At 42.0% G+C, this 16918-nt stretch overlaps 3 protein-coding genes across 5 annotated transcripts in view; 1 reads left to right on the top strand and 2 right to left on the bottom strand.

The window, feature by feature from the left end:
- Nucleotides 1-1455: 1455 nt before the first annotated feature.
- Nucleotides 1456-5380, bottom strand: LOC134876286 (transmembrane protein 184C-like). Its single transcript, XM_063901275.1, has 11 exons — nucleotides 5264-5380; nucleotides 5053-5183; nucleotides 4579-4615; nucleotides 4145-4368; nucleotides 3975-4049; nucleotides 3866-3872; nucleotides 3450-3562; nucleotides 2810-2909; nucleotides 2655-2750; nucleotides 2466-2559; nucleotides 1456-2334 (listed from the first exon to the last, which is right to left on the bottom strand). Exons 1-11 carry the CDS (start codon nucleotides 5378-5380, stop codon nucleotides 2060-2062), a joined length of 1269 nt encoding a protein of 422 aa, XP_063757345.1. The 3' UTR covers nucleotides 1456-2059.
- A 1297-nt stretch (nucleotides 5381-6677) lies between these two features.
- LOC134876182 (endothelin receptor type B-like) lies at nucleotides 6678-13219 on the bottom strand. 2 transcript variants are annotated; one of them, XM_063901092.1, is made up of 8 exons: nucleotides 12968-13219; nucleotides 11583-12415; nucleotides 11223-11350; nucleotides 10914-11112; nucleotides 10447-10599; nucleotides 10175-10308; nucleotides 9471-9579; nucleotides 6678-9065 (listed from the first exon to the last, which is right to left on the bottom strand). In XM_063901092.1, the coding sequence occupies exons 2-8, from the start codon at nucleotides 12144-12146 to the stop codon at nucleotides 9018-9020; spliced, it is 1335 nt and encodes a 444-aa protein (XP_063757162.1). In that variant the 5' UTR covers nucleotides 12147-12415; nucleotides 12968-13219; the 3' UTR covers nucleotides 6678-9017. The 2 variants fall into 2 exon arrangements, with proteins under 2 accessions (XP_063757162.1, XP_063757161.1); XM_063901091.1 differs by having other exon boundaries at nucleotides 6678-9109; nucleotides 12968-13122.
- Nucleotides 11534-16918, top strand: part of ttc29 (tetratricopeptide repeat domain 29) — a 10013-nt gene continuing 4628 nt past the window's right edge. For both annotated transcript variants that reach the window (XR_010167365.1, XM_063901094.1), the window contains exons 1-2: nucleotides 11534-12042; nucleotides 15307-15417. The gene's annotated coding sequence lies outside the window, so the exon portion shown is untranslated. The remainder of the gene's footprint in view (nucleotides 12043-15306; nucleotides 15418-16918) is intronic.

Below are 16918 nucleotides of genomic sequence, written 5' to 3'. Positions count from 1 at the left end.
CTTTAACTCAAGTACAAGATCTGAGTACTTCTACTTTAACTCAAGTACAAGATCTGAGTACTTCTACTTTAACTCAAGTACAAGATCTGAGTACTTCTACTTTTACTCAAGTACAAGATCTGAGTACTTCTACTTTTACTCAAGTATAAGATCTGAGTACTTCTACTTTAACTCAAGTACAAGATCTGAGTACTTCTACTTTACTCGAGTACAAGATCTGAGTACTTCTACTTTAACTCAAGTACAATATCTAAGTACTTCTACTTTACTCAAGTACAAGATCTGAGTACTTCTACTTTAACTCAAGTACAAGATCTGAGTACTTCTACTTTAACTCAAGTACAAGATCTGAGTACTTCTACTTTAACTCAAGTACAATATCTGAGTACTTCTACTTTACTCAAGTGCAAGATCTGAGTACTTGTACTTGAGTTAAAGTAGAAGTACTCAGATCTTGTACTTCTACTTTACTCAAGTACAAGATCTGAGTACTTCTACTTTAACTCAAGTACAAGATCTGAGTACTTCTACTTTAACTCAAGTACAAGACCTGAGTACTTCTTCTTTTACTCAAGTACAAGACCTGAGTACTTCTACTTTACTCAAGTACAAGATCTGAGTACTTCTACTTTACTCAAGTACAAGATCTGAGTACTTCTACTTTACTCAAGTACAAGATCTGAGTACTTCTACTTTACTCAAGTACAAGATCTGAGTACTTCTACTTTACTCAAGTACAAGATCTGAGTACTTCTACTTTACTCAAGTACAAGATCTGAGTACTTCTACTTTACTCAAGTACAAGATCTGAGTACTTCTACTTTTACTCAAGTATAAGATCTGAGTACTTCTACTTTAACTCAAGTACAAGATCTGAGTACTTCTACTTTACTCAAGTACAAGATCTGAGTACTTCTACTTTACTCAAGTATAAGATCTGAGTACTTCTACTTTACTCAAGTACAAGATCTGAGTACTTCTACTTTTACTCAAGTACAAGATCTGAGTACTTCTACTTTTACTCAAGTATAAGATCTGAGTACTTCTACTTTAACTCAAGTACAAGATCTGAGTACTTCTACTTTTACTCAAGTACAAGATCTGAGTACTTCTACTTTTACTCAAGTACAAGATCTGAGTACTTCTACTTTTACTCAAGTACAAGATCTGAGTACTTCTACTTTTACTCAAGTATAAGATCTGAGTACTTCTACAAACAAGCACAAACAGATAACTGACATGCCCCCCCCCCCCCCCCCCCCCCCCCCCATTTATTGTACATATAACATAATTGTAAATAATCAAATCATATTTAAGTGGCCAGGAATAAAGGTCTCTAATGCTGTTAGTGTTTTGTAAAGAGAAAACCAATGTTTCAATTCATGAAATAAAACTGGTTTGAATTTGTATTAACGTGTGAGTGCGTTCTTCATCAAGGGTGGAAGAGAGATCATCTTCAGTCCTGCGGTGGCTCATTTATTATCATTCAGAACAAACCGTCAAGCACACGTCAGCACGGAGAACCTCCTGATGAGAACACGTTCTCCCCTCAGATACAAAACATCAGCAGACACCGAGATACCAAAATACACGTCTCCAGCATTTCAAACATGACATCACAGAGCGTGGATTTACGGGAGAGGATTAGGGTCACATGACAAAGAGAACTGGGATGTTACCAAAAGTCATTTTTAGGGGGCAAAGATTAATAAACAAATCAAATCTGAAAATTCTGAATGAACTTTAAAAAATCCATGTTTTCAGAATAATGCTAATATGTTTCTTTTCAGGAAAATGTCGAAGAATTTTGACGTTAATCTGAAATCTAAAACAGTTCATTTTTCAGGAAGAAAGAAATCTCCAAAAAGGCAAATGAAAGAAATCACTTTTTCCAAAAAAACCAAAAATGTTTTGAAAGTTTTACATTTCTTTTCTGACTTTCATCTCAAAATTCAGATTTCTTTTTTTGCTTTTGATCACATCCCATAATATTTCCTCGCCCTGATTCTCCGCGGTATGGACTCTCTTCTCCGTCTTCCTTTGATAAAATCTGACCAGTTCATACAGGTATCAGAGGACTCACTGGCCCCCGTCGCTGTCCTCGTCCCAGGAGGAGGTGAAGCCTGCGGGGGCGGAGAGGGAGTGGGGGGGTGGGGGTGTGACCGAGGCCCTGGTACCTCCCGCTGCAGGAGGAGGAGGGGGGGGAGGGAGGCAGGGAGGCAGGGGCTGCGGTGACAGGGGAGGAGGGGGTGAGGAGGCCGGTGTGCTCCGTGTTCTCCGGAGGAACCGCCGAGCCGAAGTACATCTTGTTGGGACGACCGAGGAACGTACGGCCTGCGGGGGGGGGGGGGGGGGGGGAGACTTACCACTTTTTATTGTTGTTGTTGTTGTTGTTGTTATTGTTGTTGTTATTTAAAAAAGGGTACATCATTATATTTAATGGTTTACAAACTGGAAACCCTCACCAGCGTGGCGGACCTGCTCTGTGACGTCCGCTCTGATGTCGGACAAATCCCACATTGCCAGAAAGCTGTCGAAACACGAGCCCTCCTCCGCCTCCTGGACAGGGATTCATTATTATTATTCATATCATTTATAGACAGGTGGACGGTAGGTGGACAGGTAGACGGTAGGTGGACAGGTGGTCGGTTTACCTGGACGTAGGGTTTGTAGGTGAAGGTGTAGTGGTGAGCGATGGCAGCCAGGAACATCTCTATGCAGATGATGAAGTCCTGCACCAACACAACAATCTGGATTAAACCAAATCAGACCTCCGAGTATCCCAGGTCCTCCTGCCAGGGGGGTGTACCTGCAGTCCTGTAGCCACGTCCTCCACGCTGTCCCAGTCCCAGGTGTGTTCAGGTGAGATCACGCCCACCTTCACCAGGAACGCTATCAACACTGCCTGCCTGCAGAGAGGAGGAGGAGGAGGAGGAGGAGTATGAGGGGGAAGAGGAGGAGGAGTATGAGGGGGAAGAGGAGGAGGTCACTCAACAGCACGGAGAGTCAGGAATTCATTGTTGTGTTAATTAGCAGGATAAGTGGTTATTAACTTTCTAGATTTGCACTTCATTTGGTTAAAGTTCAGACGTTTGGGAGCAGATATGATAAAGATACACATAGTATATAGCAAATAGTTATTCAGGATGATCTGGGAAATGTCTTCCTGGCTGTGAGAAGTCACCTGAACGCCTCTTTAATGAGTAATCCTTTAGAAAGTTGGCGAACAGTTTAGCTTTATTGGACTGCCGGAGGAGAGCAGATCTGAGCCTTTAAACTCCACTGACTCCAGGAATGGGAACATCCGAGGAGCACCTGAACGCACCATTGGCAAAGGTCTGCTCTTTGGTCCCTCACAGTTCTTGTACATTTGTTGTTTGCCTGTTCTGTTTCTGAAATACAACGATAGAAAACACAGAAACTCATCGTCCTTCTCCTCCTCTCCTCACCAGAAGGAGACGAACACCACCAGTTTGACGCAGAGGAACTTCCCCGCCGGCCGGATGGGGGTCAGCTCCTCCCTCAGGGCTCGGTACAGCAGCAGCAGGCAGTACATGGCGAACTGCAGAGAGAGAGAGAGAGAGAGAGAGAGGGGTAAACATACAACAACAACAACAACAACAACAACAGCTGAGAGAAGGAGTGTGTACCAGCTGTGAGATGTTGTTGATGATGACGAGGTAGGACCAGGCATTCCTGAAGCTGAAGTTCGCCTCGTCGTAAACTCCACACAGCTGACAGATCCTGCACACACACACACACACACACACACACACACACACACACACACACACACACACACACACACACACACACACACACACACACACACACACACACACACACACACACACACATTACTCACTGTGTAACTGCAACACACACACACAGGAGGGGACACACACTTGAAGAGTGTTGGTTTTGTTCCTGCTTCAGCCTCTACTTCCTGCTTTGAGAGCCAATGGTGAACTTACAGTGCTATCACCGTGGTTACGGGCCTGACCACAGTGTACTGGAGGACTCCCAGTTTGCACCTGAACAGCAGCACCCTGACAGAGAAGAAGAGGAACACTTTGTAACACCCCCCCTCACATCCACCACCGCCATCATACAACAACCTCCTCCCCTCCCCGTCCTCTCTTACTCTCCCATGGGCCAGGGGGGGCAGCAGCAGAGGGGGGGCAGGTGGGGCTGCTGCTGCTGGACCTCCAGCATCAGAACCAGACTGGGGTACTGGTTACTGAGGAAGCTGAGTAGGAACACCAGGAAGTTGTAGATGACGTAGGCCTCGTAGCACTCTCTGCAGGTGTCCACGTAGATCGCCAGTCCGGGGTACCGCAGGGCCAGCCACTGGGGGGGGGGATGAAGCTGAATTGACACAAAAGTCCTAAAATAACACTCTTTAACTCATACATCGGGCAGAGGCAGAGCCCAGTAATCACATCCCCCTTGAATGTAATGCAGTTAACTAACAACGAGTTTATCGTGACCTCTGGTCTTGTGACTGCGTCCCATTGCCTCCAATTAACATAATGCAATAGAGAGTGTGTGTCTGTGTGTGAGTGTGTGATGACTCACGCTGTCCAAACTGTAGATCGGCACCATCCATAGTATTCTGGTGGAGAAAGACGGAGGAAAAGAGGGCCTGAAATAATTAAACCTGTGTGTTTTTTGCCATTCACTTACATTCTTCTGCACACCGGTTGAGGAGAGTCTAATGAGCATTTTCTTAATATTAAAACTTGATTTCCAACTTGAAGTATGTCAGCAACATGACAGTATGAACACACCAGCAACAAGTTGAGTTCAAAGTCTGGGAAAATGTGATTTCTGATGAGTTCAGCGCCTAAAATCTGCCTTAGTGACTTTGTTCAGCCCCAGATTTGTAACTTTGGCAGAAAATGTTGATTTAGGGGCAGATTTCTCTTTAAAACGAGCTTTAGAAAGCATCTAAAGCTGTGAAATGATGTTAAATTGTTAGAAGATGAACTTTTAAGCTGTAAAACCCAACTATTTGTTGTACTTATTGAAGTAGTGTGTGTGTGTTTCCACCTGATGATGGGTCTCTGCAGCTCCGGCTGGGTGTAGTGCACGATGTGCTGCAGGATCCCCCACAGAGAGATGGGGATGGTGAGGAAGACAAACACACCTGCGATGAACCAGGCTTTGCTGTGAGTCCCGACCTGAGGAGAACTCAAATGTAAGCAGCAGAACGGATCAATAGCAACACGAACAGGTGAAGCGAACACGGAGGACGGGGCACCTTGTCCTTCTGCAGCTCCCAGACGCAGAGCGGCAGCACGGCCAGCAGCAGCAGAGCGTACAGAACCAGGACCAGCGGGCGGATCCACCTCCTCCACTCAGACCAGGAGCACGGCATCACGGCTGATAACCCTCAGCACCGTCTACAGGCACATCCTGGAAGACACGCCTGAGGGAAACCAGGCAGATACACCACTGTAAACAACACCTGGCTGTGTCGCTCTGCAGGAGTATTTTTGAACCAGTATGACCTTAAAGACGAGATTATGCTCTATATGGTTTAATATTTCGATGTATTCATGCTAAACATATGATTAAATGTCGATGCATAACTAGCCCAAAAAGAAATTAGGCCATTTTTCATCTTATAAAAACCGATATCACAGATAAATGAGTGTATTTTTCATGGGAAAACCTCAAATATCTACATTTTCATGGACTGCTCTAAGAAAACACACATTGACAGAGATGAAACACTTCAAAAATGATGATTAATCGTTAAATATTTACAGATGCTGACCTTTTTATTAACGATGAAGTGACGGTTGGCCTGTTTTCCTCCTCAGAGCCGTTGCTGTTACCAGGGCACGCATCCCTCTTCCGCTCCACAGAACACTGACAAACCGTCGCCTTCCTCCCCGCTCAGACCGCGCCCTGTTCGGCCACAGATCTCCGGATTGTCCGGTGTCCGCGGCGGAGCTCCGGTCCTCTGTTTCTCGGTTGTTTCTCCTCCCTGTTCCCGGTGTTTACGTGCCCGCGTCACGGGGAGGAATCTCAACCACATCAGTCAACATGAGTCACGTGGTTACAGGAAATCACATTATCTTAATTCAGAGATATTTTAATCCAGTCATTTATTTACAATTAGTAATAGCTAATTAAATAGGGATGGTTTAATTCGCTGCAGAATGCACCATAACTAATAGAGGTACATCTCTGCGCACAGTGTTTTGTTGTGATGAGAGGGATCCAGGTCTTAGAATAAAACCTTGATCGCTGGAGAACAGCTAGCTTGAGTTACAGGAGCAGCAGTGTGTTAGGTGGAATAAAGTGTAGACATAATATCTAAATCTAAACATTTACAGCAAATGTTATAAAGTATAAACTGCAGATAATACCTATATCACAAATAATACACATTATAAAATATGACGGATTAATTAAACTGATCCATGGAAGTCTAGGTTTAGAATGAGGGGGACCGGGGTTCGAGACTCATCCGAAACCCCATGATGCTCCGATCAGCAGAGTGTTGCTTTTTATTTGTTGAACATTTATTAGAACAAGTTCGTTGAAAGTGACACGACATGGTACAGATACAATATAATACAGATATACAGTATATATACAAATGTGTGTATGATATAATCAAAAAGTACAAGCACTACAAATATGCAAAACTAAGAAATATAAAAAAAAATACATACAATAAAAACAACAACAAATTAGAAGTTAGGATGTAAATATGATACATGTAAGAAATAAGAAACATTTAAACATTGATGTAAAACAACAAATGTGAAACAAAGGTAAATAAACAGCAGAAATGAAAAACAACAAGTTATAAATAAACAACAATTCAAAACAACTTAACTCCACAGATTGAAGAACAGACCCCAGCTGTGATTTCACACCTTTACCTTTTGTGTGCAGAAATATGAAATTGAAAAGTTCCTCAATCTGTTGGATATGCTCAATAAAAAAAGCCACCTTTAAATATTGCTGACTCATGTTTAAACCTCATGAACTCTAGAGACAGGACCAGAACCAAAAGGCATCAGCACTAACCCTGCAGAACCAATCTGAATCTGATCTATTCTCTGCACAGCCTCCAATAAAGAGTCCTGTTGAGGCTGGAAACCAGCAGCAGCTGACCCTCTGCTTCCTGTCGCTGTGTCTGCCTTAGTTTACTTGTTTGTTCCTCTAAATTACTCTCAGTGTCATTTGTTTATTAACCAGCAGGGCTTTCATAGAGGGAGCACTGCTTCTACTTCTATGAGTGGAGACTAACAAGAGAACATGTTGGGATGATGAGCCAACTTAGAAACGCTTCTCCATTTAAGAAATACATAAAATAATCAGATCAATAATCTGGTCACAGTAAGTTAAGCTTTAGAGCCAAGAGAACTTACTTAACATTACTTAACGTCTGTTCATATGGTAACCAAACCGATCGAAAGGGTGTTTTCCTAAGGCTGCACATGAGTGATTTGTCACATTTACAACAGTAACTTTGAATGTTCAGAGGAGAACGTCATGAGGTGTTTGAGTTGTTGAGCTAAACCTTTTCGGATGTTCCAGCTGTGTAACTTGTGTAACCACAGAGCAGGCTTTGTAACCTCTTACCTTCTCAAAGAGCATCTGAAAGGACCATGGGGGGTATTGCATTTTCACCATCATGTGTTAGTTCCTCTCCCTGGTGAACCCTGAGAGCGTAGTTGTATACAATTACAGATTGAGATTGTTCCACTTAGCACTCGTGCAGTTAGTTCTGGCCGATAAATATTGGCGAAATCGTTACAAACGAGACCGTATAGTCTTCACTGAGTAGCTTAGTTTGCCTCTTATTTTTAAATGTGGCAGATTCTTCTAAAGTGCTGCTGGCTGAGACAGAGCAGCCCTCCTCTAGCAGCTGTACCTGCAGGGACTCTAGAGCAGCAACAGAAGAACGGTACCAGTATCAGTCATTGAAGACATTCATTAATATCTCACTGGAAAAACATCTGAAATGTCAGTAAAACATCTGCATATTCCTGACAGCCTTATACTGAGGCAAGCTTTGACAGAATGAAGAACATCTGTCAGTATCATTTATTTCCGGGTCAGCACTGATAGCAGTCTCTGACCTCTCTGAGTGATCGGTTTGGTTTCTCTATTCCAGCAGAACCAATCGCACCTTCCTCATGTGTGTGACCCTCTCAGGAATACACTGCTTCACATTGTTCATGGTTATTAAATGAAACGGGTCCTGATGGTGCGCTGTGTTGCTCTCGTTTCAGGACTCTGATGAGGACTCGTTCCGCCGCATTGGCGTTGGGACCCTCCTGGTTGAGATGAAGGTGCTGTGCCCTCCTCTTCTCTGCACCACAGTCCAGCCCCGCTGAAGATCATCACTGAGGGACAAGTTGTGATGGACAACACTCAAGACCTGCCAAAAGCTCTGTGCAATAAACCCGAAATAGAGAAAGTATATATATTTTCTAATTCCGGTTTATTTTTATTTCTCATCTCAAAATAAAAATAAACTGGAATTAGAAAATATATATAGCTTTCTCTATTTCTGATTTATTTGTATTTTGAGATGTTTATATTTTAGAATAGTTTATTTCTACTTTTAAACGTATTATGTGTTAAATGATGTGCAATAAAAACTTTGGAATATTGAAATGTATTATTTCATGTTTTCCCTTTCATACAGTTTTGGTGAAACAACGTATAAATACAATCAAAATGCTCCAATTAATTTTATTAAAAGACATTAGATATATTAACACATGATCTTTAGTCGTGATGATTAATATTATTTATTACATTTATCTTAAAATATAAATATAATAAATAAATGTTCACGTACGTTTTTCCATATATTATTACAATAATGAGTCTATAACAAAAATATAATATGTAAAAACCTGAATAAATACACAACAAAAGGTATAACCTAAACATTAGAGGATCGATATAGTGCTATTCCTTTATACAGAATGTATGTGGTGCTGAGTTCAGGTGCAGTGGGAGAAAGGGGCTCTCAGTGGTCAGTGTGTTTGTACTGCAGGCTGGTCCCGTGGTGCAGAGGCAGCGTGCTGTTGGAGAGAGAGCCAGAATAACACCAGCAACACAGACAGGACTGCAGACAGACGGAGAGACAGACAGACGGAGAGACAGACAGATTTATTAAAGAGGAACTCATTTATAACCCATTATCAGATATTTACAATCTACAGATGAAGGTACACTGTTAGTACTTTTAGTATAATATAAAGGTGCTGTGATGCACACTGAGAACGTTATCTTCAAACGTTCAATAAACATGCTGACTTTGGGTTTACGATTAAATAAACGCCAGTCTTGTTTTTCAGACGTTAAAAAGGTCACGTCCCATTTCCTTTCCATCAGACGTCACGACCTCTTATGTGTTAATCACTGGAGATATTTTAAACCCCAAACATTTAGAGTCTAACGACCTCTGACCCCGGACCGACGCTCACCTTGAAGCAGTTTTTGAACTTCTTGGAGACGAAGAAGAGGATGATGGGATTGATGCAGGAGTTGATGGTCGCCATGTTGATGCTGAAGTAGTCGAGCACCAACAGGAGGCTGCGACCCCGGAGGAAGAAGAACATCCCAAGAGAAGAAATACGTACGTTTTTAAAATGATCCACGTTAAAAGAAATCTGATTTTCCATGACTTTTTTTTTAGACATTTTCCACATAATTTACTGAAAATATTCACAAACTTTTGGGACATTTTCTTTTTTTGCTGGTATTTTATTTGACTTTACTTACAGATTTTAGGATATTTTCCTGCATTACACTGCTGTTTCAGATTATGCTTATTTAACCTCCTTTAGACTTTAGGATTTCTTATATCATTTTCAGACTTTTCCCTCCGATTGTTTTCTGTCTCTTATTTTCTACAAATTTTACTGAAATATTTTGAATATTTTCCTGACATTTCCCCCAATTTTTAAACATATTTTGTTTAAATCTTTAGACCTTTTTCAGATTCATTTTAAAACATATTTTACTTAAATTTTCTTAACACACGTTTTTAATATCTTGGTCGGCAATTCTGTTTGATCTAATTCATTTTTCACTCTTTTGACTGGAGCGCTTAATCTTTCTATTCATTCAAATCATTTCTTTTGCACTACATAATACAGTATTCTTCAGATGTGTTTCTCTTGCTTACTTTAGCAGTTCGCAGCGCTGTGCATCATGGGATTTGTAGGCGGTTCTCTTCAGCAGGCGGCTCAAATGGAGAGGGAACCAGCAGAGAGCGAAGATCAGAACCAGACAGAAAACAGCTTTAGCAACTTCTCTACGCTGCGGCAGGAGAAGAGGAGACTCATAAACACCTGTGTGTGTGTGTGTGTGTGTGTGTGTGTGTGTGTGTGTGTGTGTGTGTGTGTGTGTGTGTGTGTGTGTGTGTGTGTGTGTGTGTGTGTGTGTGTGTGTGTGTACCTGTTTCAGGTGTTCACTCAGTGCGATCCTCAGGCTTCCCTTCTGGTGCCGCAGCATCTCGCAGGTCATCAGTCCGTAGAAAACAGCCGAGCAGGTCAGAGGAACGCAGAAGTAAAACCCAAAGAGCCACCAGTCCTTCGCGTCTCTATAGAACTGCAACACACAGAAACACACTGAAACCAGAGCCATGTCTGCTCTGATTGGTTAGCGGCCCGGCTCTGTGGTGAGTGGTCTGAAATTTGGGAATTATTTTATTATATATGTAGAGAATTTAAATCCATCCTTATTTCTGACCGTTTTTAGACATTTAACTTTTATTTTCTGAGATTATTTACATACGTTTTGAAACTTTTTCATTCACTTTACTTTTAGATGCAGACTCTTGTAAGTTTTTCCAGACACTTTTCAGACTTTTCTCACAATATTTCAAATATTTTACGGATATTTTTTGGGTGTATTTTTCTCACGGTCATGAAGGGGGTCCTGGGCTGCAGCATGCATGTCGTCATGGTAACGTTCTTGTACTCGAAGGTCACCATGTCGAAGCCGACGGCCTCGGGCACGGCGAGCAGCGCCGACAGCAGCCAGATGCCCACGATCTCAACCACCGTTACCGTGGGAACGCTGGTCCCCTGCACCCGAGACCAGGAGGCCACGGCGCGGTACCTGCAGCACGCGGGGCGGGCGGGGGTCAAATGTATTTATTAATTGTATTTATTGTGTGTGTGTGTGTGTGTGTGTGTGTGTGTGTGTGTGTGTGTGTGTGTGTGTGTTACCTGTCCACACTCAGAGCACACAGGTTGAGCACGGTGATGCCGACTGAAGCTTTCTGCAGGAAGGGGAGCAGCTTGCAGAGGAACAGACCCAACACACTGTCTGCAAACGGCCAGGTCATCGCCAGCAGCTGCGCACACACACACACACACACACACACACACACAAAAACACACACACACACACACAGTGTTATCTCAGGGGGGTATTTTAGTGCCGTTATCTGTGTGACACTCAACCTCCTGACTGACACACACACCATAGGGAGCTGTTGTGTATCCTATGATGCATTGCTGCTCCTGTAAGCCCAGGACACAACATATAACCACACACACACACACACACACACACGCTCTCCTCACCTTGTACACGTTGATGGGTTTATCGATGGCGATGTAGATCAGGTCTCCCAGAGCCAGGCTGGCAATCAGCGCGTTGGGTCCGGTCCTCATGCTTTTGTTCTGGTAGATGATCCTCAGCAGCGTGGCGTTCCCGATGATCCCCACGGCAAAGATCACGCAGGACAGCACCGTGTTGATGTACTTGAAGGCGGTGTTGATGGAGGTGGCCTGCAGGCAGCTGGGGGGCGTCGGCGGGCGCCTCCGCGATGACAACGAGGCGTTGGATGGCGGCTTTCTCTCGTGCTTGTGTTTCAGCTTGTTGTGATTTGGTTTTGCTTTCTCCAGCAGGGTCGGGGGTTTGATGGCGGTTTCCTGGAGCAGATTTGGATCTCTATGAGGCGGGTCGGTAACACGGCGGTCTGAAAGTTCTGATGAGACGGTTCTTTGGGATCCAACGGGGGGGATGAATGTCAAACACCAGGTGAGAAGTAGCAAGAAAAACACACCGGGTATGGAGGGACATCGGGAAGCGGCTTTGTTTCCAGAACCCTTTTCTGAATCCATCTTTACAACTGCAGAAAACATCCCTGAACCTGCTGCCAGTTCCTGAACCCAGTGTGAATCTAGGGCGAACTTTAAAGAGTTTACAGAACTTTAAGAACTTTTTTTTAGCTTTAAAAAAAGGACCCAGATTGGACCCGGCTGCTATGGACGAATCAGCCGTGTGCAACGTACATATCCTTTAACAACTTCCCAGCAGAGTTAGAGGCTCCAGAGGTATCTGGTGGTTCGGACCCTAAGCAGCGAACGCCATGTTTACGAATACATTTGATGATTTCAGGTTTAGAAGAAATCTGTGGAGCAAACATAAACAGAACACGGTCTTCATTGGAAAGGGATTTGTTTCTTAAAATGCAGTCCAGACATAAGGCAGGTAATGTGTAAAGAGTTATCAGTCCTCATTGGCTCAGAATGAAAGATAACCCTAAAGTCACATCTTCAAAGCACTTTTTTATAAACTGTAAATGATAAATAGTATATTAAATAAAGAGTACTATGTACAGGATACACAATCTTTTCCAAATTGTCTGCAGACCAAGAATAGATTTAGATGGCTGATTGCCTTTAACATGTATGTTAAAGGTTACGGCTTGAAGCACATGCCTACGTTCAGGCTACTAATGAAACTGTCTGAAACATAAGCCTGTTGTAAATCAGTTTTCATTCATGTTTTAAATGTTGCTTATTGATCTTTAATGTGTTTTATTATGTGAGCCTTTATTGGCCAAGAATTAGTGCACGTTATCATATGAACAACTAACAATAACTCTTATTAATCACGCTAAATCCGCCCACAATGTGGAGTAATTTGACTCAAAGCTCAAGATCTTGATGTTAAATCTCACCTTCTTGTTTGTCCGACTTCTTCTGTTGAATTAAATCCAGACGAGAGCAGAAGAAGAGCTCTCTGTAGTCCAGACTGAACTAATGCAGTCAGACTGATGCAGCTCAGTTTTACTCCATCTCTCTCCCCCGCCTCCCCTCCTCTGTCACAGTGGAACATCCCATAAACTGTGACACACACCCGCTGTGATTGAACTCAGCTTCTCTAAAGAGTCGGTTCATAAAACCGTGTTGTGGAAATTGAGGCAGTAAAACTTCATTTAAACAAAAACTGGACTTTATTGGTCCGTTTGAACAGGAGTGATAGCAGGCTTCATTATTACACCACAGATTCCTGCACTTCAAACTTCTTTCTGCACTTTATTCTTTAGGATTCAAACGTGTTAAATGTACACATGGACCGGGTTCATACTGCATTTAAAGAGAGCTTCTAATAAGTCTTAACAATAAAAAAAACAAAGGTTTAGGGAGGCTTTTGATTGCTGTTCCTGCTGCAGCCTGCACGTTTATTCAAAATGATCTCTCTTTAAAAAAAAAAATCACCCCAAATATTTTTGGGTAAAATGTGTAAAAAAATAATTAAATATCAGAACAAAAAATCTGAAATCATTCTTAATGAATCTGAAAAATGTCATCAGATTATAAATCAGATATTTTTAATTTATAATCTTGTGACATTTTTCAGATTCATTAAGAATGATTTCAGATTTTTGTTCTGAGATTTAATTTATTTTTTTACACATTTTACAAATAAATGATGTTGGATGAGTTTGTTTTTTAGAGGTAAGATCATTTTTGAATGAACGTACAGGCTGTAGCAGGAACAGCAATCAAAAGCTGCACGACAACCTCACTAAACAATATCAGGAAGGGTTAGAATAAGGATCTGTTTCATAAGAAACTTTGGAAAAATGTAATTTTAGAGAAACTTGGTTCTCACAGAACGAAGCCACAGACGTGAGGAAGATCTGAGAGAAGATGAAGCTGCAGATTTCCCAACAGTAGGAAAAGCACTTACCCCCCGACCTGCTCTCAGACTGACTCCACTTTAGTTTGTTTGTAACAGTAAACAAAGATAAACAGATGAAAGCTGTACGTGACTCCTACCATGCAGGCAGATAACACACGCACAAACACAAGTGCACACACACACACACACACACACACACACACACACACACACACACACACACACACACACACACACACACACACACACACACACACACACACACACACACACACACACACACACACACACACACACACACACACACTTCTTTCTTCTTCTCCCATCTTGTTCATCAATCTGCGGCTCCTTTCCTCCCCCCTTCCTTTCCTTATTTCATTTATTTATCAAATGGAGAAAAGTCTCTAAATTTGCTAATTTCCCCCCAAAAAAGTTACAAATGTTTAACTTCCTTTCTTTTTTTGGATTGGTGTCCTATCTAAGAAATGAATCAGCCAGTAACATTAAATATAAGATGTCACATCGTGCCAAACAACCAGTAATAAAACTCTTTCCACAGCGATGAAAAGGGTTTTATCAGACCACCAGCTCTGAGAACAGTTCTCTTATTAGTCTCCACTCATAGAAGTATAAAACAGTGCTCCCTCTATGAAAGCCCTGCTGGTTAATAAACAAATGACACTTCAGAGTAATTAAGAGGAACAAACAAGTAAACTAAACGCAAATACAGCGACAGGAAACAGTGTCAGCTGCTGCCGGGAAACTTTATTGGATGCTTTGAAGAGACTAAATCAGATTCAGCGCCACAGTTTCCATCAGCTGTGGTGAGATCTACAACATCTGAGAGAAAGTGGTTTGTATACGGCTGTGTACTTCAACAGGAAATTGAGAAAGCTCTTTGTTATTGTTTTTATCATTCAATTCAAGCTCTGGTTCTGCAGGGTTAATGCTTATGCTTTTTGGTTCTTCTCCTCTCTCTAGTGTACAAGAGGTCTAGACATGAATAGGCAATATTAAAGGTTTTTTAAATTGACCATCTCTAACAGATTGAGGTACTTTTCAAATGAATGTATAATTACAACTGGGGTCTATTTTTATAGTTATATGTTTACATAAATATGCTAAAATATGTCTATTTTTGCATATTTGTAGTAAAAGTGTTTCTGTATTTCTTATTTCTAACACTTGTTATTTACTCTAATATAATGTCCATGTTTTGATATACTTCTTTATTTATTTTAATTTCTCTGTCTATACATATTTCTCCAGTCTTTGGCACAACTGTAAAACCAGTTTTCCATAGTTTCTAAATGAAGATTTGAAGATATTCCTTTTTTTATTTTACGGATTTGATTTCGGAATGGAACTCAGCCTCTGTGATCATCGTGTTGGGACGCGGCCTGCCCCTGCTGTTGCCATGGTGATGAAATAACTGTCACTGCGGCGGTGATAACTTTGAAAACAGAAGTTGGTTTTCAAAAGGTGAGTAAACTCATATATGTTGTTATCGCAGTGTGTTGTTGACCTTTTTATGAACAGCATAGTGTTGTAAGAACATATTATGTAATTATATATATATATAACGGTTAGTTGTTTTAATATCTGTGTAAAGTGTGCTAGCTAACTTTACATTTGAGATATATTGGTTCACTTTTAGTTATAATTTACTATTTTAGAATACAGATGGACTTCTGTATCGTCTTGTTGTTTTTGTGGTATTTTTAAGTGTTACTGACACTTATTGTATCAGTTGTTTTGATTTAATTGGAAACCCCATTCCTAAATCATTATCATAACTAACTGTTAGCTGTTAGTGTTAGCTGTTAGCTGTTAGCTGTTAGCTGTTAGCTGTTAGCTGTTAGCTGTTAGCTGTTAGCTGTTAGTGTTAGCTGTTAGTGTTAGCTGTTAGTGTTAGCTGTTAGTGTTAGTGTTAGCTGTTAGTGTTAGTGATAGCTGTTAGCTGTTAGTGTTAGCAATGTGTAAACGACAGTGTTGGGCAAGTTACTTCCAAAATGTAATACAGAACATGTTACTTATTCCTGTCCTTAACTGTAATGCGTTACACTACTTTTGCGTTACTTTGAGTTACTTTCACCAAAAGAACCTCTAAAGTTTGGCTTTAAATGCTAAAATGTAGTTTATGCAGCTCATTAATTAAAGCTATCTATCTATCTGGCAGTACATGCTGAACATTAGGAAAGAAGTAGAGATTAAACCCATGTTCCGTTTCAGTGGGCTGAATAATATGTGATACCAGTACCATGACGTCTCTGTGTGTCATTAATAACATGTTAGTGGAGCCTCTGCACGGCCCTGTGACCAGCTGGATATGAACCAGTCTCTATGCAGCGTTAGCTCACCTGGTCGTTGGTGTGTTAACGGGGATTTGGCTGACAAGCTTTCTAAAAGCCGGAGATTCCACAGAGGACAGAGGCTGCAGATCTTCAACACTCTGCCACGAGTCTCTGAACTTCTCTGGGTTCAACCAGCAGACCCAGAGAGAGTGACCTTCTGGTGCTTTGGCCTGCGCGCGCTCCTGTGTTTTTCTTTTCTTTTCTCCGAGCCTGCAGCTCTGCGTCGCGAGCCTGCAGCTCTGCGTCGCGAGCCTGCAGCTCTGCGTCGCGAGCCTGCAGCTCTGCGTCGCGAGCCTGCAGCTCTGCGTCGCGAGCCTGCAGCTCTGCGTCGCGAGCCTGCAGCTCTGCGTCGCGAGCCTGCAGCTCTGCGTCGCGAGCCTGCAGCTCTGCGTCGCGAGCCTGCAGCTCTGCGTCGCGAGCCTGCAGCTCTGCGTCGCGAGCCTGCAGCTCTGCGTTGTGAATCTGTTTCTGCAGCCCTCTTAACCAATAGTCAACAGGCATACTGAGTTACTATTCTAACTGCACAATTATTTTTCTGGTGTCGGAATGTCTCGCGATGTTTGTGAATTCTTAGAAACAAAATATAACAATCAACACTAAAACATCCTATAGTGTCTACCACTACAATT

This window comes from Eleginops maclovinus, chromosome 14 (assembly GCF_036324505.1).
Source record: "Eleginops maclovinus isolate JMC-PN-2008 ecotype Puerto Natales chromosome 14, JC_Emac_rtc_rv5, whole genome shotgun sequence".
In the NCBI taxonomy this organism is placed as follows: domain Eukaryota; kingdom Metazoa; phylum Chordata; class Actinopteri; order Perciformes; family Eleginopidae; genus Eleginops; species Eleginops maclovinus.
Note: the sequence above shows the minus strand (reverse complement) of the source record. Positions and strands in the feature narration are given on the sequence as shown.